This window comes from Ctenopharyngodon idella, chromosome 11 (genome assembly GCF_019924925.1).
Source record: "Ctenopharyngodon idella isolate HZGC_01 chromosome 11, HZGC01, whole genome shotgun sequence".
Taxonomy (NCBI): Eukaryota; Metazoa; Chordata; class Actinopteri; order Cypriniformes; family Xenocyprididae; genus Ctenopharyngodon; species Ctenopharyngodon idella.
In genome coordinates, this window is record NC_067230.1 from 28,886,845 (window position 1) to 28,911,317 (window position 24,473).

Here is a 24,473-nt window from a genome sequence, read left to right on the forward strand (position 1 = left end):
TAAAATCAGTATTCTTATGATTGTTCTGAACATTTCAGACAGAGTTCAACAAACTTTAAATTACTTTTTCATAAACATAAAAATAATAATAATAAAAAAAATGTAGGTGTGACGGGGTTGTGATTTTTTGCCCAAATTGGCCACTGCTCTAAATCTAGTGAATAAATGGAGAGCACATGGCATGCATGATATTAAGAAATCATGAATAATGTTGAAATAACAAAGTTCATTATTTTTATAGGGGGAGGATGGTTTGTGTAACGGGGTTGAGGGGTTACTGAGGTACAGAACTAAATAATGTGATTTTAATGAATAATCATGAATTTACTTAGAAAATAAAAAAAAAATTCCAGCAAAAAAGCACAGATGGATATTTATGGGAATGGCAAAATGTATGGACTTTTTTCTCATTTTATTATTCATATCCCAAGTACACATTCATAGAAGGCCTTGAGGGACATGACAAAATAGGTGGTGTCAACTGAAAAAAAAACCAAAATAATTTCTAATATAAAGATAAAATGTATGTCATGTTTTTAAACATTATTAAAGGAGACATTTCAATTAATACAAAAAGCTTTTAAAAATATATTTTGGTGACCCAATAGATAAAATACACTGAAAAAGGTCAGAGGGACTCGAATCGTACCGGTTTCGTGGAATGATTCATATTTAGTTAGTTTAAATAGGCTAAATACTCTAACATGAGGAAAGGAATCTGTAGTAATTTAATCCAATATTTTATGTACCTTTAGATGCTCTTAATATCTGGGCCATTCTATGAAAAAGATGCATTTTGTGTCTCTCATGAATAACGAATATTTTTAAAAACAACGAAAAACTGACACCAGCTTTTATGTGTTTGGTTTTAGTCAATGAAGATGCATTATTCTGTAATTATAAAGTGCTTTAAAAAGTGTGTGTGTGTGTGCGTGTGTGCGTGTGTGTGTGTGTATATATATATATATATATATATATACACACACACTTTAAATTACCTTTTCAAAGTGGAAAAGGCACCCGTTAAGAAAGTCTACTACCTTAGTTGTTTGGGAATCGCGTTTCTTATTACGGAGTTTGTGGGGTTCTTTTTCAGGACGTCCCACACAAAGACACTCACACGGTCTGCTGTCGCTGATGAACGTAAATTCCAAGTAAATTCTGAAAAATACTGAAGGTGGTGATATATTAACATAGGTTTCTAGGCGACAGTGAACGTCTGTTATATGAAAGAAAAACAGTTCAGTCAAGTCACTGAGGCAGCGTTTGGATAAGCGGCGATGTGATAATTCTCTTATAAGACAATAATAACTCTTAACAATAGCTAAAAAGTAACTTAAATGGTTTTGAATAACGGGAGGAGATGTGCACAGCACAGGTAAGATCTGTTTTTATAAACCTTTCCGTGGCGAATCGCTCATTTTACTGATTTTTTTTAAAGGGCAACACATCACGATCTGGCTTTGTGGTAAATATCAGTCTTTTATAAGTTATATAAGTACTATCTGGTGCGTTCGCTTTATTGTTTTCGCAAAAAAACAAATGTAACTGAAAGTAATAAAGTTTTCATGCTAGAAAACCGCAAAGTCGTTTAAACGAAAAAAACAGATGTGCGCATGTGCGCCACCTCCGATCTCCAACAACAGCTGTCAAAGGATGTTTAAACAACATGAGCAGATCACGTGTTTGATGTAAACGTTCTAAACACATCAAACGCTGATCTTGGACCAGTTTATAGTTAGATACATAGACAGACTTATAGATAGACATAACATGGATCTCTGTGTCTGTTCAGGATGGAAAGATGTTGCAGGACATGGAGCAGCGGCTGCAGGAGGAAGGTTTGGACCCCTCGGCCTCCATTAATGAGCGCTTGTCTCTGCTGTGGCAGCTTTACAAGAGCAGTGAAAGTACCGTGAAGTCCCTCAACCAACAAATACAAGATCTTCAGAAGGAACGTGTCGCTGAGATTGAAAAGGTTTGTTGGGCTAAATCATCATTTACTCATCTGTATTTTGTTTTAGATCCATATGAGTGTCTTTTTGTCTGTGGGACACAAAATGAGATGTTTAGGTAGATAGAAAACAATAAATAAAGACTATGTGTGTTCTCAGGTTCAGCAATACATCAATCACATTAAGAGTCTCACAAAGACTCGAGACTCTGTGGCTTTACATCTCGAACAAGAAAACATAACGCTCCGTGCTACTTTGGATGACATCCATCTGCAGCAAGGTGCGTTTCTGTCCGTTCTCTCCTCTATCAATCTCGCTTTTCACCACTCATATGACATTTGAATCTATATGTACAGAGGCACAGAGGAGCGAGGTCTCCGAGATGTTACTTCAGGAAGGCCTGGCTGATATTATTCCCATCAGCTTGAGCGAACAGGTAGCCTACCTTCTCGCAGACAGATCATCCCTGCTGGAGAAAATACAAAGTCAGGATGATGTGGATGTGAAGACCGCATGTGATCCTGATGTCCATAAGGAGCAAACGTCGCAGGATCGTGGAGACAATGTGGTCAGAGTAAGAGAATCAGTTCTAAGGTTGTTTCGTCTTCCTACACGTTAAGTCAAATTTATTCATACATGTTTTAAAGTAGCTTTACAGACATTCATTATGTTAGTGTTTATAATATCATATTATAAACCTTATAGTCACATTAAGCAGATTGGCGCTGGACAATAATATAGTTCATATTTTGCAATGATGCAAACATTCAAGTAGTTGAGATTTGCTATACAGTATATATTGCTTAATGTGAGTACACTGTATATAGTTTAATGTAGTTTGCATTCAACATTGTATCATGTTCCTGACCTAATTCTTGTTTTCTGAAAGTGCAAAATGTCTGATTAGAGACTTAATAAAAATACCTCCTCATCTTTCCACAAGGTGTCAGCACTACATGTTCAGAGCCCTTGGAAGCGGCTCCTAGGACTCAGAAAGGCAGCTCAGAGTAAACAGAAATTAACGCCTGTATGTTTATAACAATTAACCTGATGCATGTAATTTAAATGCACAACAAAAAGCAGGAGGAGAGGTTTCAGAGGCGTTAGTATTGCTTCTTGTTGTCTTATTTCAAGTGGATTCCAACAAACCTTACAGTATACTGTGTTTCATTTCCACAAGGACCACTTTTACTAAATTGACACTTACTTTCTTTACACTTTTACTGACCTTTGATTTCTTTCACTTTTACCATCTTTACAATTTACTTTACACTCTTTTTCTTTACACTTTTCCAAATTTGACACTTTTACTTTATACTTTTACTAACCTTTGATTTTCTTTTACTTTCTCTTTTACTATCTTTACAATTTACTACACTTTTACTAACTTGATAGATACTCTACACCATTTACTAACCTTTACAGTATACTGTGTGTTTAATTTACACAAGGACCACTTTTTTGTTTTTTTTACTTTACACGTTTTTATATCTGTACAATTTACTGTACACTTGATTTTACTTTACACTTTTACTAACTTTACACTTTCTGTACACTTTTGCTAAACTTTGATTTGTTTTACTTTCACTTTTACTATCTTTACACATTTACTAACTTGACACTTACTTTACACTTTTACTAACCTTTACAGTATACTGTTTAATTTACTTACTTACACTTTTACTTACGTTTGATTTCTTTTACTTTCACCATCTTTATAATTTACTTTACATTCTTTTACTTTACACTTTTAATAACCTGACACTTTTACTTTACTTAACCTAACCTTTGATTTCTTTTACTTTTACTATCTTTACAATTTACTACACTTTTACTAAGTTGACACTTACTTTACACTTTTTACTAACCTTTACAGTATTCTGTGTGTTTAATTTACACAAGGACCACTTTTATTATCCTTTGGTTTCTTTTACTTTACACTTTTCATATCTTTACAATTTACTGTACACTTGCTTTTACTTTACACTTACTTTCTGTACACTTTTACTAAACTTTGATTTCTTTTACTTTCACTTTTACTATCTTTACACATTTACTAACATGACACTTAATTTACACTTTTACTTTGCACTTTTACTAACATTTACAGTATTCTGTGTTAAATTTACACGAGGAGTACTTTTACTAACTATTGGCTTCTTTTACTTTACTTTTTAACTAACACTTTTACTAACCTTTAATTTCTTTTACGTTCTTTTTTACTATCTTTACAATTTACACTAACTTGACACTTTTATTAACTTTACAGTATACTATGTTTTTAATTTACACGAAGATCACTTTTACTAACCTTTAATTCCTTTTCTTGTGAATGTTTTTTTCCAAGCATGCAAGTTGAGGATTTCTTGAAATAGCATCTTAGTTCCTGTTGTGCTCAGTGCCTATAAAGCATGCAATGGTTAATGAAATACACAAAATACCCACTGTCAAATGGTCTTAAACGAGTGTTTGCGTTTGTAGCAGGCCGTTGACCTGCAGTACAGTGGGGACGACAAGCTGAAGGGACGGACGTTGCAAGAACTAGAGCGGGATGTTGAAGAGGCCTCTGCTCGGCTCGCCATGGCCCACAAGGAGATCCGCAGACTCACGGATGAGCTGGAGTCTGCTCACTTGACGCAGAAAGCTTATGGTAAATCACTTCACTGGTCTCACACTAGGGATGAGAAGGTGGGAGACACTCATGAACATACTGACATCAAAATCATGCTTTTATTTTAGAACCAGAGCTGCAAGAAGCTCAAATGGAAGTTGAGCACCTCCGACACGAAGTGGAGAAACTGAAACGCTGTGGTATAATTTAGTCCCTGTTTCTGTTTAGTAGTATTACCCTCTCAGCTGAATTCACCTTTAGTCAGAATTTCTTTTAGTCAGAGCTTTTTTTTCCTTCATTTTAGAAGTTGCTGAACTGCGAAAAACAAAAGAGATAAATGAGAAACAGGAAGAAGAATTGTGTCACCTTAGGCTGACTGTGAAGAGACTACAGGAAGAGCGTGTGAGTTTGCTTGAAATGGTAAGATAATCATCTATTTAAAGATACATGAATAAATTATTCTTCCAGGAACATACACACACACACTGAAAGAAACTTTTATTTAGAAAGGATGCATTTAACTGATCAAAAGTGACAGGAAAAACATTTATAATGTCACAAAAGATTTTGATTTCAAAGAAACAATGTTCCTTTGAACTTTCTATTCATCAAAAACATCCCCAAAAAATTGTATCATAGTTTCCACAAAAATATTAAGCAGCACAACTGTTATGAAATGTTTCTTGAGCAGCAAATCAGCACATTAGAATGATTTCTGAAGGATCATGTGACACTGAAGACTGGAGTAATGATGCTGAAAATTCAGCTTTACATCACAGGAATAAATTATATATTACAATATTTTGACATAGAAAAAAGTTGTTTTAAATTGCAATAATATGACCAATTTACTGTTTTTACTGTATTTTCGATCAATTAAATGCAGCCTTGGTAAAAAGAAGACATAAAAAACATTTTACAAACGTAAAAAAGTTGTACATACTCCAAAATTTTGAATGATAGTGTATAAATATATGTAAAATTATAAAACATTTGCACACTTAAATTCATCTTGTGTAAATTACACCATAAAAATGACCATTCAAGCACCATTCATCTTGTTTTACTCTAACAGGCAGAAGCCCCTGACCGCACTTTCGCTCCATTCAAAGGCAAAAAGCCGCAGGAAGTGGATATTCATAAACGGTTTGGCCTCAGTTTGACTGTATATAATTGATAAACATACTCAAGCTAATGGACCTTATTTATATATATAATTTATGTGAATAAAGACAGTTGTTGTGCACCTGGGCATCAATCATTCCGCTGAGGTTGTGACATTTTTACAGGTGTCTCAACGAGATGCAGGAGAGGTTGATCATGTTGCAAGATCTGACACAGGTCACACTGAAGCTGCGGATGGAGTTTGAGATGGAGGCTGACCTGCGGAGGAGGGCAGTGGACGAATGTGAAGAGCAGAAGAGGAAGAGGACGGACGCAGAGCAGCTAGTGCGAGACTTCCAGAACCTCTGTGAGAAGCAGGCGGACGATTACAGGACCACCGTCGGCAGCCTTCAGGTGGAGGTGAGGACTGAGAAAGGCAAACAAATACACAAGTTTAATATAGTTAATGCATTAATGCATGTGTCTTGTGCATTCACAGATCAGAGATTTAGTATCTAAGGTACGAGAGCTGGAGGTGCAGGATGTGGAAAGACAGTGTGACAAACACCTGAAGCAGGTAACCAGAGCGATTTGACTTTGTTGATTTGGTCACTAGTTATGCTAAGGGACTAAATCACTGACTTTTTTAGTTGTCATCTCTGGACGATGAAGTTCGCCGGCTGAAGTTTGACCTCCAGGAGGAGCAGCAGAAGACCAGGCAGCTGACAAAGACCACGCAGATGGAAATTGATCAGGCCAGAGCTTTGGTCCAGGTAAAGGAACATCTATAGAGTTCATTAGTGCCCGCCCACTTTTTTAGCGGCGCTGGTGAAGTATTTTTTCCATTCATTTTTCCCATAGAGATTTCAAAAAAATCTTTAAGTGTTTAGCCATGAACCAAGCCAGCCAGCTTTGAGGTGATTCATAATATTTTGTATTTGAAAGCATTTGAAAATCGGACAAAAATACAAAGGTACAAGACTGTGTACTTAACGGCTTTAGTGATGGAAAGAACTACAATCCCATGAAGCATTGCGAACAGCATGATCGAAAAAAAAACGATGAAGAAATACAAAACTTTTCAGTTAAAAATATTGATTATATGTATGAAACGCTACATATTTTAAGTTTATAGCAAAATATGCATATATATTAAAATATTTAAGTATTTACAGAGTGTAGGGAGACATTTTGCTTCTTTCAACTCTCTGATTGGTGGAGTTTTTTGTACAGCATCATGGGTAATGTAGTTTTTACCACAAATTCTGTGGTTAAACACGATTATTTTAAAACTAAGTTGAATTGATGCGGGCTAACGGCTTCAACAGAAGCAAATAATGCAGTTAACCACCTTGTAAGGCTATCTTTAAAGGTTTATAAGCTATCATTAAAAATCCATTTCCCTATGGAGAAAATGAATAAAGTTTTTACTTACTGAACCCGACTGTTGCGCTCTATTATCTGACCCAGGGTTTCCCTAATGGGGGTTCATAAGGGAATGGCAGGGAATTTGTGAGTTAACAAAAAGCTACTGATTAAATTTAATGTAAATTAAAATGAATAAATTGGGCTGCACAATTAATCAAAACAAATTAGAAACTGCGATACAGCTTAGTGCTGTTATCAAATCAAAGGCTGTTATTTAATTAAATAAGTGTGCAATGTGTGCTTGGTTCACTTTATTTACACATTTTCATCATTTCCATCACTTCTGAGAAAGTTTACAGCATTTCACTCTGCCAAAATAAAAGTTTGAGGATTTGAAATGTTAAAAGCTTGAGGGTTTGAAAGTTTAAAAGTGAAGAATTTAAGACATAAATGCTGGTAACGTAGTATAAAATAAAGTTATTTTTATCATTATCAAATATTCATTTCTTTATTTAAACTTAAAGGGTTAGTTCACCCAAAAATGAAAATTCTGTTATTTATTATTTATCCTCATGGCGTTCCACACCCGTAAGACCTTTGTTAATCTTCGGTACACAAATCAAGATCCATTAATGTACTAAAAACATATTTAAATCAGTTCATGTGAGTACAGTGGTTCAATATTAATATTATAAAGCGACGAGAATATTTTTGGTGCGCCAAAAAAAGCTAAATAACGACTTATATAGTGATGGCCGATTTCAAAACACTGCTTCAGGAAGCTTCGGAGCATAATGAATCAGCGTGTCGAATCAGCGGTTCGGAGCACCAAAGTCATGTGATTTCAGCAGTTTGGCGGTTTGACACGCGATCCGAATCATGATTCGACACACTGATTCATAACGCTCCGAAGCTTCCTGAAGCAGTGTTTTGAAATCGGCCATCACTATATTAGTTGTTATTTTGTTTTTTTGGAGCACCAAAAATATTCTCGTCACTTTATAATATTAATATTGAACCACTGTACTCACATGAACTGTTTTAAATATGTTTTTAGTACATTAATGGATCTTGAGAGAGGACATGTCATTGCTGGCTATGGAGGCCTCACTGAGCCATCGGATTTCAAAAAAAATATCTTAATTTGTGTTCCGAAGATTAACGAAGGTCTTACGGGTGTGGAACGGCATGAGAGTGAGTAATATATGACATTATTTTCATTTTTGGGTGAACTAACCCTTTAAACTCTCATTAGGTACTTCGAGTAAATATTTTATGGGGTCCACTGATAAAAAAGTTTGGGGACCCCTGTTATGGCATTGAACACACACTTCAGGTCTTTGCACTTTAACATCAGTCACAGGAGGTTCAGCTTCAGCAGGACGCAGAGGAGCAGAAGAGTATGTTTAAGGAGCTCCAGGCCATCCAGAACATCCTCAGCACCACCGAACAAGAGCTGCTGTCCCAGAGGAGAAACAACACACAACTTCAGAACAGCATCAGTGACGCGGAGCAGGAAAACCTCAGGGTACCTGATGCAGATCTGACATTGATTGCTTTAGATTGCATTTTATATACCAATTTTAACTCAACTTTTTAACTCTAAATCATTTTTGTTTGCTGTATGAGCAGCTCCAACAAGACATCAACGACTTAAGGAACAGACTAACCAGCAGTCAACAGGAGACAGACTCTCTGAGGACCGAACTTCAGCTAGCTCTAGTTAGCGTGGACGCTGAGAGGAGGTACAGAGAGCCAGAGTTAATATAGTTACAGTCGACATGAAATGGAAGTTGCGATAGTCTTTTCTTCCCTATTTTGGTGTATATCTGAGTGAAACAGCTTCTCGAACAAGAAAAATGTAGGGCGGGACTTGATTTTGTTCATGGGGAATTGATTGGATGGTTGTGGATCTCATATGAGTGACAGGTTGCCCCGCCCTCGTCATCAGAGAAGAGAAAAGATGTAAAAAGTTGAAATGTAAAAAGATGAAAGGAAGTTATTTTGATTAACGATTATAAGGGCACATGAATTTAAAAAAAATAATAATAATGTGCAAATATAATAAATACTGCAGTATTCCATAAAAACAAGAATTGTTCATTTTGATTTCATGGTGACCAAGTCAAATGAAAAACAAAAAAATTGTTACTTGAAATAAAATAAATGTTAACTGAAATAAAATTTTAAAAATCCTAAACTTATTTTTAGCTAGTTGTCAATGAAACATTTCTCATTTTCATTTAGTTTAATGTGATGTACTAAAATAACTAAAAATAAAAATGAAATAACTATATAGACATATATTTTTAAAAAAACAAAATCTAATAAAAATGTCAAGAAACACAGCAAAAATACTAAAATGTTACTAAAATTAAAAAACATTTAATATCTTAATAAAAACTGTTTTTAGTTAGCATCTCAATGATACTAAAACAACAATGCAGAGAGCCTCAAACATTAAAGAAGAATTTAAAATGCTTCCTTGTCGAGTGATTTAAAGTGTGCAATTTATTTATTTATCTGCTTTATATTTCCAGTAAATACAACGACAAGCGAATCCACTACAAAAACAAGCTGAGCCGGGCCAGAGGGGTTTACCTGAGAGAGACGGGGTGGCGTGACGAAAAAATAAAACAGCTAGAGAAAGAGATTTTTATTCTGAGGAAACAGGAAGAGAAGGTAACTTGGCAGACTAATAAAATATTCAAAAATTGTGTGTGACTTTTAAATGATATCTGCTCCTCATCAGACTTCACGCATGATGACGATGGTCACATCGGAAAATGAGAGTCTGCTTCAGAAGAACAGAGATCTTCTTTTACAGCTGCATGACTTTGAAGAGGCACAGAAAAATGCTTTGGATACAGTTTCCTCTATGCAAATTAGGTACTTTTAGTTGAGTATGTACACAACTATTGTTCAAAGGATGCCAAGCCCCCCAAACTTTTGATCTTTTGATGGATTTTTCCAATCCATCCATCCATCCACTACATTTCTTGTTTAACTTCCTCAGGATAAATTTCCTTGAAGAAGAAAACGGTCAGCTACAACAGACAACAGCACAAATGTCCGAGCACATCGAATGCCTGACGATACTGGCCGAGACGAGTTGTGATGTAAGTACAAGTACATTAATTTAAATCTAATTTACAGGTTTACAAAGTAACAATCAATGGTTTAGCTTGTGTATGATCAGTGTTCATATGTTACTGCAGGAAGTCACTGCTGAGAGTCGGGTCATAGAGGGCGAGGACCAAACCACTCTTCTTACATAAACGACTTCATTTTTCTTTTCAGTGTAAATTGTTTAAATTATTTTTGTAAACATAAATATTTCTAAAATAAAGATCTCAACAACTTTTATTTCTTCATTATCTCAAAAAACCTTCCCTTTTACTCATGTGAAAACATTGACACACTCAGACTGCAGGTAAATGTGGCCCAAATCCGATTTTTTTTTTTTGCTCATATGTGACTAGGTTGAAGTTTGACTAGGTTTAAGTTCCCTTTCACCAACACCAGAACACAAATGTGACCCTGGACCACAAAACCAGTCATAAGTCGCAAGGGTAATATATGTAGCGATAGCCAACAATACATTATATGGGTCAAAACTATCGATTTTTCTTATATGCCAAAAATCATTAGGATATTAAGTAAAGATCATGTTCCATGAAGATATTTTGTAAATTTCCTACCGCGAATATATAAAAAAGTATTTTTGTGAGTGGATATACATTGCTAAGGACTTCATTTGGACAACTTTAAAGGCGATTTTCTCAATATTTAGATTTTTTTTGCACCCTCAGATTCTAGATTTTCAAATAGTTGTATCTCGACCAAATATTGTCCTATCCTAACAAACCATATACATCATTGGAAAATTTATTTATTCAGCTTTTAGATGATGTATAAACCTCAATTTCAAGAAAATTGACCCTTATGACTGGTTTTGTGTTCAAGGGTCACAAATGTGTAACTCTAGATTATCTACATTCTAGAAATCACTAAGCATTATTAATTATATTATTAGTCACTTTTTAAAAAAGGTTGGGGAATACCAGTTATTGGCTTACCTGGGAGTATATTAGCAGCATTTCACAAACAGGAAGTGTGGACTGCTCTAATTGGACAGAAGCTTTGCTTATTTGTCATAACACATACAGTGACATGAAGATCAGTTTTCAACACTGACATCCTGTCTGCTTTTTTCAGCAGAAAAACTATTTCGAGTCTCACTAACATCAGTGCATTCACTTCATAAACAATGGAAAAAGTATTAGTGATAATCTAGCATGCATAAACATATACACCGACACAGAATTTTCTCATATATTTATTTGCTTACTTTTACAAAGTCCGTTCCCTCACCGTGTCTTGACTTTGCATGTAGCAGCCAAGGCAAATCTTATAGAGTACCACATTTCAAGACAATTAAAAAGGTATATTTTATAATAACTAGACATGTAGTCATTTTATATAAACTGGTTAACACTTAAGTACTGTATAGTTTATTTACAGCATGTTCATGCTAGGAAATAAAATTACATAAAAGTACGGAGTACACAAGTAAACACCAATATGGTATAAAATATATAAAATGTGATGGTAAACAACTAGTGATAAAATGGTTAAGGCTTAAAATGTGTAAAATTAACATGTTAGTTGTTAATATTTAAACATGATAATAAGTATAAACATGTATAATAAGCCAAGGAGGTATTCTAGACATCGATGCAGCTACACAAATCTCATGGGCAACTCGACATTATAATCCAGCTCTTTTACCCCCAATATTGTTCTGTCCTGTGTGAAATTTAGAACAGCATATGGCTGAATAGTTACATTTCACCCCGAAAATCAAATGAAAAAATACAAAATTGTATTTTGAATAAATGAAAATGAAGCCTGTTTGTAGGACCATTGTTTGCATTTTTATGACAATTAAGAGCATTTTCCCAAAAAATTCCCCCAAACCAAAAAAAAGAAAAAAGAAAATCTCATTTCTGTAATACAGTAATAAATACTGTCTGGACAGGACCTCATTTTTTATTCCAAATTATTATTAATATTTAATATTAAAATAAAAGCTTAATATAACTGTAACACTTTACAATAAGGTTTTATTTGTTAACATTAGTTAACTACACTAACTAACAATGAACAATACTTCTACAACATATTATTCTGAGCTAATGTTAGCAAAAGTTGAAATTGTTATTAGTTAATGGACCGTGAACTAACAAACAATGAACAACTGTATTTTTATTAACTAACAAAGTGTGTGAATTTGAGGGGGTGAGAGCAGAAAAAGAGAGCATGTGCTTTCTGTACATAATAAAACGTAATTGTGTTGCAAAAATCATGGGAATAATTTGTCATTTTTATCCTATTTATTATATATTATATTTTAGTGCTGTCAAATTGATTGATCGTGATTAATCACATCTAAAATAAAAGTTTGTAAGGACTTTTGAAATAACTGAAATCATTTGGCGAAGTGATATGGAACTGTAATGCGGTCAAGACCTGCCTGGAACTACTTTAGCTGTGCGTTACCCTGAAAATAATTGCACATTTGTCAGCCAATCAGATTCAAGCATTCAACAGCCCAGCCAGTAGTATAATAAAGATTAGGGGTCGACCGATTATCGGCGCCGATATTAAGCATTTTTATGGTTATCGTATTGGTCATTTTCGAAACCGATTTTCAGAAAATAATTGAACTTTTAAATGCGCTATTTGGCTCTGATGCAGCCACCTCTGTCAGAACTCACCACTCTGTGGCCTAGAGCAAGCTCCGCCCACCACCCATCTGATTTGTTGGGAGTCACGAGTCCGACCAATCAACGTGAAAGGCTGAAGGCACTAAAAGTTTTGCATTCTCACACTCTCACAGAGCCCTTGTTATTCTTAATTTTGACATTAATTTTCATTTTTACACCAGACATATATATCGGTTCAAAATATCGGTTATCGGTTTACTTGATCGGTAATAATCGGTATCGGCCCTGAAAAACACATACTGGCCCACTCCTAACAAAGATCAATGATTGTTGTAAGAAATGTATCGCTCACTGTTAGTTCATTAACTAATGTTAACAAATGAGACCTTATTGTAAAGTGTTACCAATACAACAAATACTACCAAATTCTACCATACTTACCCTTCATTTTCTTTATGCAAAATATAAGATTGTGGACATTTCTTGACAGTTTTCACCCATCTAGAATGTCAAATGCATGCTGACATCCGCAACATAACGCAAGGGGTTTGAGTCGTCACAGGTTTACACTTTTATAAAGTGTAAATTCTAAACGCTATAAGTGTCCATTCTGAAACATCCAAATTTTTCTGCCATTTTCATATTCCATTTTTTGGCACCAGACCACTAAACAAATTGGTAAAGCACTAAGATTTGTCTATAAAGTCCTCTGCAGATTTGTAACAGTCCTCTTGAGAAGTTTACTTTAATGCTAAAGCTATTTTTTAGTACAATTTCCCTACAAGCAAGGAAATGACAACATTTTACGATTGACATTATCAAAACACAAGACCATTGGTCTCTAAACCAACTTTGAGTTGCCCAAAAGAAGGGGATTTTTCCCAGACAGCATAGAAAAATATGAGAGGAGGTACTGGACTTGGTCCAAGCTTAAAACATACAACGTATGTCTTCTGATTTTATAATGCATAATACCTACAGTCCCAAACGTTTAGCTGCCAAGAGCAATGCCTTTATTGTCATAACAGACCAGAAACGTTTAAAGCCAAAACTGTGTGGCCTGAAAGTGCTGTGAAACCATCTTTGGATTTCCCGATTGTTCCCTCTCAACTCAACAATGAGTTCAAGAAGAGGAACGCGTGTAACAGAACCTTCCCAAATCGCTGCTGTGTTTTGAGCCTCTATCCACACAGTCTAATACCTTTTGGAATGTTCTCAAAAAGTAAAACAAACAAACAAACACACACACACACACAAAAAAAACTGTAATGTCAAACCACCAAGAACAGGCGATTTCGCTTGCTTATGCCAAGGTTGGGAAAGACTGACCGCAGGACCGGGAAGCTTAGATGAGGGAAATGCGAACGGGAACGTTGGGGGATTCGGTCCTTTGCGGCGAGTGTTGACTCACTAGATGTTCTACCACCGTGTGCTTAGACATGTGCTTCATTAGGTAGGTCTCCTGGGAAGGTACATTATATGACAAGATTAAAGATATTCATAAAAAATGATTGCATATATTGCTAATAAACATGTTCACTAAAGTGGTATATTCCACAGGGCGCTAGAGGAGTCGATATGATGATGAAAGCTCTAGTACTTACAGAGGTGTAGGCTCGACCACACATGCTGCAGCAATACGCCTTGGCGTTTTTGATTGCGTGAGCTGACATGTGGATTTGGAGGGAGGCGGAGTCTGAGTAAGCGCGGTAACAGTTGGAGCACTTGTAAGGCTTGTCTTTATTATGTGATCTCTGGTGAGACTGTATAAACACACAAAGCTCTCGTTATACACCAATACACATTTACCCAGACAGACAGATGACAGTAGGACTGATTGATTCATGCTTTCTTTTTTTATCAACACTTAAATGCAAGTAAAGGTAAGTTTCAATAAAAAAAAAGCAACATTTTGAACAAAAAACTGAGAAAAATCATGTTTTTTTCCCCACCAAAGACTACAATGTGCATAAGCAATGCTTTTATTACTCGATTCTGTTCCTTTTTTGCCTGTGTTTTTATCCGGAGCTTCTGTACTCTTTCAGAAGATGAGAAATAGCGCCCCCTACCACATAACAGTGAAAACACAGAAAGCCGGAAAATTCCGTCTATGGTGGGGAAACAGTTAATGAAGTATGTGAACGATTACAAAAGAAGTGATATTTGGGTCTTACTTGCAGATTGGAGAGCTGCGTGAAGGCCTTTTCACAGCCTGGATGGAGACATTTATACGGCCGATCACCTGTGTGGATTCTGTAGAATGCAAAAAACGCATACACAAGATTAAATGTCTTACAATCTCAAAATATCCTAGTTCATTCTGGTAATACCATGCCATCGCCATTTGTATTTGTACACAGCACGAGCTCTTGTATAACTGAGGCTGAAGAAGAACCTGGTGTGCTGCTGTAAGTGGGAGAGCTGGCGGAAGGATTTCTCGCAGTAGGAGCAGTGATACGGCTTGACTCCCAGGTGAATGCGCAGGTGCTGCGACAGGTAGGACGCGTTGGCGAAGGACTTGGTGCAGTGAGGGCACTTGTGTGGCTTTGCTTCTGTGTGAGACTTGGAGTGTATCTGCATGTCTGACTTGGAGAAGAACGTCAGCGGACACACTTTACATCTGCAAAATGTAGAAAATCTTTATTGTTTTTTTTTTTGAAAATGGGGGTTGGGACTTGGGAGTATGGTTTATTATGTGGTTAGTACTGTTTGTATATGGTATAAAAGAAAGATGACATATACTGCAGTTTGGAGCCAAATATAACAGCGAAAAGACACTTGCAGGGGAAGGGAATTCATGCTCTACTGTCTTGACACACCATATTTGTACGCAAATAAAATGCATGCAATAAATGTCATGAAATATGAGAGCAATACTAGAGGAGAATATTTTAATTTTGGGGCAAAGTGTTCCTTTAAACATGAATCACTATGAAATGCAATTTTTTGAACTTCTACCTGTATGTTTTGCCCTCTTTGGCAGTGATGCTGACAGGTGATTGGTCGGCTCCAGAGGCCAGGATTGGGTAGGGAACGACTAAGAGCGGCCCAGAAGGGTTTTCAGCTTTGATCTTTTTGCGACCTCGTCCTATGCTCTTGGGAGGTGGACCCAGCAGTCCTGCCAGTCCTCCGCTGTTTTTGAAAGCCTCCATCCCCGGCCCACAGGCCAGTCCTGAGATGAGGTTTGGGGAAGGAGCGCCGCCGTGACGCGTCTGACTGCTGGTGGTTGGAGTGGTCGGGGTGGTCGGCGTCACGCTCTCTGACGTGTTGTGGTTGGCAGTTCGAGAAGATGTCAGTGACAGTCCTGAAAACATACCTCAATTAAAAAGGCCGTATTATGCCTTTTACAAAGTTTTGATGTTGTTTTTGGGCTCTACTAGAACAGGTTTTCATGCTTGAATGTTCATTATTTTTCACATATATGACATTGTTGCAGCTCCTCTCTTCCCAGTCTATCAGTAACGCTCTGTTTAGTTCCTGTTTCTATAAAGCCACTCCTTCTGAAAAGCTCATTGTGCTCTTATTGGTCGCCTGGACCATTGTGTTGTGATTGGTCAACCGCTTTGAGCGTGTTTGGGAAATGTCCCGCCCCTTATCATAACCGTTTCAACACTATGGCTAAATACCAAATGGTACACTTCTTTGCACTTTCGGTCTTGTGGACTTACAATGGCTGCTGCGTGCGCGTGTCCATTAAGTCCACGAGACCATAGGGTGTCCCTTTCATCATTTTAGGTTTCAGAAGGGTGCTCGCGAGCGCCCCCTTTACGGCCACTATGTGCCCTCGATGCGCACTTCAGCTGAGCCCGCAAGTTTGCGAGCTACGCAGAGGACTTTACCCGGCAGTCAAAGCGGTATTACGTCATGAAAGTGTGGACTCAGGGGAAGACCGTGAGGGTTTAGGGTGCCATTTGGGATTCAGCCTACTAACTAAACCAGGCCCCGCCCCTTTATATGCCTTGGGCGGGAATTATTTAAATGAGGAATATTGTGACAGCACCATTACACACTAAAGAAAGATGAACTTGATGAAAGATGAAAAAAGCATAATAGGTCCTCTAAGTATATTGTGGAAAAACAATGGCATTAAGAGACCTATAATGCCCCTTTTACAAGATGTAATATAAGTCTCTGGTGTCTCCAGAATGTGTCTGTGAAGTTTCAGCTCAAAATACCAAATAAATCATTTATTATAACTTGTCAAATTTGCCCCTATTTGGGTGTGAGCAAAAACACACCGTTTTTGTGTGTGTCCCTTTAAATGCAAATGAGCTGCTGCTCCTGGCCTGCTTTCCAGAAGAGGGCGGGGCTTTAACAGCTCACGCTTCGGTTGGTCAACAACAACAAAGCTGGAGAATCTCACGCAGCCAAAATGAGGATTGTCAGTAACGGTGTTCAGCCTTACATTGTTCAAACCGGAGTCGACACTGATGGAGAGACTCAGGAAGAAGTTACAACTTTTAGAATGAAACTGGACATTTCTGAATGGTTATTGGATAAATTTATGTAGTTGCTGTGGAGTTGATTCAACTCATCGACTAGCATGTGCCGTCATGTTAATCTTTTGTGCAAATCCAGCATTGAATTGACCCTCGTCTGTGAAGCAGTCCGGCGTAAAATGACGGCATGGCAAGGACACTCTACTACAACAACTCTTCCTCTTCTCTAAAGCAGCCCAACATGGCCTCACCCCCTTTGTTGCGTGTTCTCGGGGGCGGGGTTTATGTAAATTTTGGGGTTCGTGATGTCACTAACCCGGGAAGAAGCTTGTTGTAGTCCCTACCAGCCATTTGTAGTAGTCCTTTAACAGTGAATTCTTTGCATTGAACTTTGAGCGTCGTAACTTTGCAGATGTTGTTTATGCTCTAACAGCAGAACTACACACTAACTAAAGTTAAAAAAGTGAAATCATAATCAAGGACCCCTTTAAACAATAACAATAATTTACATACACGTACCTGACAGATGATTCACTCTGGATGGCTGGTCTATGATTTGCCGCAAATGCCAGTCTTCCCACAATCCCCTTGCTTTAATGGCAGTCTTATCGTCCAGATTCAAGTTCACGTCACCCAGAATACGACCTGCCCATGTTATTGCACAATTAGCATTATTCATGTGTCTCAGTGAGCAGATTTGTTCCATGCAGCAGAGGGTTTACCTGCGACGGTGCTGGAGGCGGGTCGTGCGTGTAGGGCGATGTCAGGCTGGGAGGTGCTGTGCACATGGAGCCCTGGCATCTGCTGGAGCTTGGGCGTTGATATATTGTGCTGCCCGCCTTCTGTGGATGTGGGTGGAACCAGCAAGGGCTGCTGGGAAGGGACAGAAGTGGGCGGCAGATGTGGAGGTCTGATTTTCTCCGCCATGAGCTGCTCTTTGATCTTGTTGATCAGCACGAGGTTATCCAACTGGGAAAAAGTGAGATCAACCAGATGGTTCTGACATGATGAGCAGAACTTGTGTTTAACCCTATAAAGCCTGCTGTATCATGGTTGATACACAATTTAAGGCCTTTAAATTATCAACATGATTAAAACTACATGCCTTCTATCATCTGATTGATAATTTATACTTTTTTTAGCAAGTAAAACACCTTTCAGTATCATCCTAAAAACTCTTCTGTAATATCTTTACTGATTCTTATAGTTTATGGACTAGAGAAAGATCTAACTGTTTGAAGAACTCTAATCTTTCGAGTGTTTGTGCCCTTATCTGTTACTTAAGACAACTAGTAAACAGCAATGATTCTGAGGACTGGTTGTCTAGAACTAAAGTAAACTATTGATTATGTTACTATGAAGATTCTTTTTAGATAAGAGACAAGGATTAATTATGTCTGTCCATTGATTCAGGTTCGTGTTCCTTACCTGACCAGGAATAGAAGGTGGAGGAGGCCAGAAGTATGGATTATTAAATCTAGGTTCTGCCATTCTGAAACACACACAGTCATGCTTGATTAATAATGCTTTATTTTCAGGTCATTCACTGTTAAGTGAAAACATACAAATTCTTACTAAAGGCTCTCGGCTCATATGTGAATGAATGAGAGTGACGTGACTGAAATAAACAGGAAAATATATATAGTATAGATTAGGTCTGACCTCTTTGGATTATTTATTGATTGGAAATGCAGATCTAATCCAAGGAGATGACTTAAATTAACTGGCAGCTCAGTGCAGTACATCAGTTGAGAAATGACATTCACAACCCATTTAACTTCCATAAAGTGCCATATTAAAGAAAATATATCAAGGTTATTGAAAAACCAAATGTTGAGACTTTAAGGGATACTTCACCCAAAAATGAAAATGATCCCATGATTTACTCACCCTCAAGCCATCCTAGGTGTATATGACTATCTTCCTTCAGACGAACACAATCGGAGATATATTTAAAAATTTCCTGGCTCTTCCAAGATTTATCATGGTAGTGAATGAGGGGTGAGATTTTGAAGCCCCCAAAAATCTCAGATTGTGTTCGTCTGAGAGAAGATAGTCATATACACCTAGGATGGCTTGAGGGTGAGTAAATCATGGGATCATTTTCATTTTTGGGTGAACTATCCCTTTAACAGAATAGTTTTCTTTAAAAAAACATGCACTGATCATTCATGCACAACATGACCAGTTAGGATTAATTTCCACTTTAAAAGGTATAATTCTGATTTAATCAAACACTACAGTAAAGCTTCATTACAGTGACATACAGTAGAATCACTGCCATTGTTCAGAAGATTTTGTTGTTGGCTTAAGACTTGCACGGATACTTATTAATTGCGGACTGTGCTTTTAAATGGATTGGCATGTTATTCGTGACACAGTGGTATGAATATGATACAACGCAGAACAAGTATTTCAAGCAAACTCACACTGTTTGTTCACACACCTACAGCAGGTTATTAAATAATGCCTCAACTGACACCCATTGGGAAAATCAAACAAACAACTTAATGCAAGACACTTTGAGTATTGCTTGTTGCACTGTTATGGCAAAATACAAATGCATAAAAAAATTTAGTAAACATGCTTTGCTGCGATGGTGCAAACTGCTTCAAATTATGTTGGACTTATCACAACACTATAAGAAAATTTCCACCTATTTCAACTTAAAAACTTAAGTTCTGTTGCTGCCTTATATTTTTAAGTAATCAAAAAAGCTGTTCATTTCAACTTAAATTATATTAAACTGACATAAAAAATCAAGTTGGGACTCATATAACTTATAAAATGAAGCTGAAATTACTTAACATGTTGCCTTGACATCTTGATCATTTTTTACAGTGAAAGCTTACAAACAGAAAGCACTTTATCAAATCGATCTGAAAACTACGTTGACTGGAAAGTCACAAAGAGAAACGGAAATGACAGTATTTGAGTATTTGAACCTAAAAATGTCAACTGCATATGTATAAGCATCAGATTCATATGGAAAAGTGAAAACTCTACCCCACAGTTTTAGCAGGAAGTGAAACAGACACCCTTTCAGCATCATTAAGGAAATATTCAGCAGGGTCTGGGCTCATATATTTGGACATATCGCTTTTATTATTTTTGGCTCCGGTAAATGAACTTCTCTGCAAGGCCCCTTAGTCAAACACTCTCAAGACCCATAAGCACTGCCAACACATTCATAGCACAGTGTCATAGACATAATGTATGAAAATGATACGCCTAAAGTAATCACACCGTATGGAAACATTTCTAAAGGTCCAGAGTTCCCAACTGAGCAGGTAAAGATTAGAAGGGCGGAAAGATGGGCGTCATTGTTCCTGTTTGTTCAATACAACCACTTCAAGAAATCATTTACTATTTAAAAAAAATTTAAAAAGTACTGTGGTGAAAACAAGGTACAGTGCTGGACTGTTTAGACTTGCAAAGTTGTATGAATGGGTCAATGACAGGACGGGTCATTTTTTTGTCCAAAGGCCTTAATAATAATAATAGAAAACAAAGATATGACATCCAAAGTATGTAAGGTAGTACAACTAAATATCTTTTATTGAATCCAAAAGGTTTTAATTATATTTTGCTACAGATAAAGGTATTTTAAAGATTTTGAAGTGAGGTCATTCGGTTTATAACCGTCCAAAGGCCAATACAGCCATTTCATTTGTGATTAAAATATCTTAAAATGAAATAAATGTATATATTTTTATTGTGGCATGATTTTATAACATCATATATCAACATAGTGCAAAATGGTATTAAAATTTTGTGTAGAAGTTGTTGCTTTGTTATGAGAGAATGTCCAGAAAAATTAATTTTATTGATGTAATTCGGAGTAACCAATATAAAGGGGCCATTTTGGATCAAGTCATATGGTCAATAACATGTGACAGGATGAGACATCATTCAGACACCTTCAAAGGACCACATGGTCGTGAAGCAAAGTAACTAACTCTCTCTTAACTATTTGAAAAATTCATGTTTTCACTTGCTCATACGCATGTCCCAAAACATCAGGTAATTCGGTACAACCCCTATAAAACATGAAAAATGTTGTAATATTTTAAAAACTTGTACTAAATATAAAATATTTGATTGTCCTTTTGCCATCTAGCTAGATATCATCTAGCCTGTTAGCATTGTTTGAAAATATCGTCATTCGGTATAACCAAAAGTGTCATTCGGTAAAACCGAAATTTTGGTTGACTTTTTTTCAAATGACTTTTTTGGTGACAAATTTTGTCCATCTTGTAAAAAAAATGACAGAAGCAGTGTTAATTGATTATAAAAACCACATAATCTCATTGTTAACACTTAATAAAACTTCAAAATTAATTATATCTCCATTATGTTTTTTTTTGTTTTTGTTTTTTTTACACTTTTAAAAATCCTTATTCGTCAATGATCCAAATACTAGTGTGAAGACATTGAAATTTACAAAATAGATACAAAATAGCTTATCCGCACTAAAAATAAACATTGCAGGGTATCTCAAATTATTATGAAGATCTCATCAACTAATGTGGCACTGAAATTCATGTACACTGGTAGTATTTCCAAGAATATTATGGTACTACCATAGTAAATGTCCCTCAAGAAACAAACAAACAAACAAACAAACAAAAACATGGAAGTACCATAAAAGTGACACATTAATCTGACTAGAGGTGCATTACAAATATATAGTCTAAATCTCTGAAACTACAAAGACTTCTCCCTAGTTTTTTTTTTTTTTTTAATGAAATCTGTGAAGCCTCTATGACATTTAAAACTATTTAATACGCATATAAATTCGCCCAGCACCTTTTTAAACATGTACATATCAAAACAAACATTTTAGCGAGGAATGGCACGTCTCTGAGTCTTGATATAAACTGAGATAAAACTTACTCAACTTTTTTCTTTTATTCTATCGGCATCCTTGAAATCATTCCCAATTAAAGCGCGTCGTCTTTGATCAAACATCAAATTAAAAACTCTCGCGAAATAAGGCGAACGGACGCATTTCGTGGCTTCTGAGAGTGCAGGTCCCCGGTGTCTGCCTCTCCCACATTCTCAGACAGTTTTATTAAAAATTTCAGACAAAAGGAAAACAAAAATGGCAGCCTGTCTTATTTTTATAAGGACAGGGCGCCATATTCTGCAGATCCCAAATTTTTTAGCGACAAAAATAAAGCGCGTGAATTCAGATCAAAGGAGCGACGTGTAAAACGCCGCATTATTTGCATTAAGTGAGCGAATGATTGTTTACTTAGATCTGCAGGTTTGAATAGCCCGGCTGGAGGAGAGAAAAAAAAAACGAGAGGAAAAAAAAACGAGAGACTTCCTACAACAATCATGCGATGCGAACAAACCACGCAGATGGAAACGGACGCGCATCCCTCCCGCGAAAATCTAACATTTATATCATGACGCAATTATGCATAAGAGTGCAGATGGAATATTGTTGCAAAACGAGTCTGCTTTTGATTTTTTTTCTTTTATTTGAACTTTTTTGCTCACTCGAATGACTGTGATAACTAGCATCGTTTCACTGCATCCTGCAAATGTCAAAAAAAATTATATGCATTCGTGAAGATGAACAGAGAGCGACAGACATACCTTACAGCCCTCGACGGTGGATTTATTAGATTTAATGAAAGGTTCAGATGTTCTTTCGGCTTTGCCTTCAGAGGGAGTTCAGACCTTCCGGGTCGCCTGCCGTTCACTTCTGGGTGCTGCAGGCACAGCGAAACCATATATGATCAAACATACAGCAGAGCCTTCAACATAAAATCATTCAAAATCATGACTTGTTAACATTTTGTGTTACTGTAATTCCCCTGAGAAGGTCAGGGAAGTGATTTACAGGGTATGGAGTTCAAAAGAAGACACTGAAATATGGATTGACTCGTAACAGCTCACAGTCACGAAGAACATATAATATGCATTTTCTATTAATACGACATGAACTGTTTTTGTAGCAACACTTACGAATTGCATCCATTTATACGTCTATGTCTTATTACTGAATGTAAACAGATTTGATTTGGGTAGGAATAGAATGTGCAAACAAAAACAACACAATATACACTAAAAGACAAAAGTTTGAACACATTTACTAGTTTTTATTTAGTCCGCCATTTTATCTAAGTCTTGAAATACCACAAATAGAATTATGAGATATGCATTGACCTCAATATATGAAACAAACAACAACAACAACAAAAACGTATGAATCTGAGCTTCTGTCTCAAGCTGTAAAAAAAACTAATTTACACAGTAAAATACTGTTTCCCATTGAAACAGTAATATACCGTAAAACAATGCATTCTGGGTAATATTTGTCATTTTCGAGAAAATAGCCTAGCTTATAGGCCACTTTCTTGAAAACAACAAATAATATTACCCAGAATGCATTGTAACTTACAGAATGCATTGTAATAAACAGGAGTAATACTGTAAAACAATGCATTCTGGGTAATATTTGTCATTTTCGAGAAAATAGCCTAGCTTATAAGCCACTTTCTCGAAAAACAACAAATAATATTACCCAGAATGCATTGTAATAAACAGGAGTAATATACCGTAAAAACAATGCATTTGGGGTAATATTTGTCGTTTTCGAGAAAGTTGCCTATAAACAACAAATAATATTACCCAGAATGCATTGTAACTTACAGAATGCATTGTAATAAACAGGAGTAATATACCATAAAACAATGCATTCTGGGTAATATATGTCATTTTCGACAATGTATATCTGAGGGGAACTGACTGTTCAGAAAAGTTTAGATGGTATTTTCTTTTCATCTTACCTCCATACAATGCATTTTAAAATGGTGTTTGTAAGCGCGCAGCGCTGCTTTGTTTATGGCGGTAACCAAGGAAGCGTTGTATTGCCGCTGTTCCATAAGCGCCACTTGCTGTCAGATATTGAATTTGCATTCTCATGCAGACCGTCTGCTTTTTACAAAGAAATATGCAGCATTTTGTCTGAGTAGTAAAAAAAGACACTTTCTCATTTATACTTTGTTTTAAATCTCATTTTGTTAAACAAAATCGTGAGAAAATCATATCGTGAAACCAGTATCGTGAATCGTGAGTTGAGTGAATCGTTACATCCATAGTTTCTGATCATTTCCTCTCTTCTTGAGATGGTCCTCACTGCAGAACACTTTACATATCCCTAAACCTACCCGTCTCCACCCCCTGGATCTAGATCCAACTCCTCCCACTTTACATATCCCTTAACCTACCCGACTCCGCCCCCTGGATCTCG

General features: G+C 36.5%; 3 protein-coding genes across 5 annotated transcripts in view; 2 read left to right on the forward strand and 1 right to left on the reverse strand.

The window, feature by feature from the left end:
- The first annotated feature begins 1,071 nt into the window (after window positions 1–1,071).
- On the forward strand, window positions 1,072–10,415 carry si:dkey-264d12.5 (cingulin). Its single transcript, XM_051912523.1, has 18 exons — window positions 1,072–1,378; window positions 1,796–1,978; window positions 2,115–2,235; window positions 2,312–2,529; window positions 2,899–2,982; window positions 4,437–4,605; window positions 4,695–4,766; window positions 4,871–4,986; window positions 5,642–5,712; window positions 5,856–6,090; window positions 6,170–6,247; window positions 6,321–6,443; window positions 8,396–8,566; window positions 8,671–8,783; window positions 9,579–9,720; window positions 9,791–9,927; window positions 10,055–10,157; window positions 10,257–10,415. The coding sequence occupies exons 1-18, from the start codon at window positions 1,364–1,366 to the stop codon at window positions 10,314–10,316; spliced, it is 2,211 nt and encodes a 736-aa protein (XP_051768483.1). The 5' UTR covers window positions 1,072–1,363; the 3' UTR covers window positions 10,317–10,415.
- Window positions 10,416–11,364: 949 nt separating this feature from the next.
- znf362a (zinc finger protein 362a) lies at window positions 11,365–22,965 on the reverse strand. Of its 3 annotated transcripts, none has more exons than XM_051913069.1 (9): window positions 22,814–22,965; window positions 18,635–18,698; window positions 17,929–18,175; window positions 17,726–17,851; window positions 15,726–16,071; window positions 15,163–15,387; window positions 14,942–15,020; window positions 14,372–14,530; window positions 11,365–14,229 (listed from the first exon to the last, which is right to left on the reverse strand). In XM_051913069.1, exons 1-9 carry the CDS (start codon window positions 22,948–22,950, stop codon window positions 14,113–14,115), a joined length of 1,500 nt encoding a protein of 499 aa, XP_051769029.1. In that variant the 5' UTR covers window positions 22,951–22,965; the 3' UTR covers window positions 11,365–14,112. The 3 variants fall into 3 exon arrangements, with proteins under 3 accessions (XP_051769029.1, XP_051769031.1, XP_051769030.1); XM_051913071.1 differs by lacking the exon at window positions 22,814–22,965 and adding an exon at window positions 22,108–22,608; XM_051913070.1 differs by lacking the exon at window positions 22,814–22,965 and adding an exon at window positions 22,103–22,608.
- An 840-nt stretch (window positions 22,966–23,805) lies between these two features.
- The window catches only part of LOC127523003 (uncharacterized), a 5,923-nt gene continuing 5,255 nt past the window's right edge, over window positions 23,806–24,473 (forward strand). Inside the window, exon 1 of the mRNA XM_051913411.1 lies at window positions 23,806–24,473. This exon is cut by the window's right edge and continues 363 nt beyond it. The gene's annotated coding sequence lies outside the window, so the exon portion shown is untranslated.

What these genes read in the sequence shown, in the direction of transcription:
- si:dkey-264d12.5 (XM_051912523.1), top strand. An exon ending in CTTGACGCAGAAAGCTTATG is followed by an intron (nt 4,606 to 4,694) that starts GTAAATCACTTC and finishes CTTTTATTTTAG; the next exon opens with AACCAGAGCTGCAAGAAGCT. An exon ending in GTGACAAACACCTGAAGCAG is followed by an intron (nt 6,248 to 6,320) that starts GTAACCAGAGCG and finishes TGACTTTTTTAG; the next exon opens with TTGTCATCTCTGGACGATGA.
- znf362a (XM_051913069.1), bottom strand. Translation starts at nt 22,950, where the DNA reads ATGGTTTCGCTGTGCCTGCAGCACCCAGAAGTGAACGGCAGGCGACCC. An exon ending in CAGAGTGAATCATCTGTCAG is followed by an intron (nt 16,072 to 17,725) that starts GTACGTGTATGT and finishes GTATGTTTTCAG; the next exon opens with GACTGTCACTGACATCTTCT. An exon ending in CGCAGCTCTCCAATCTGCAA is followed by an intron (nt 14,531 to 14,941) that starts GTAAGACCCAAA and finishes GTGTTTATACAG; the next exon opens with TCTCACCAGAGATCACATAA.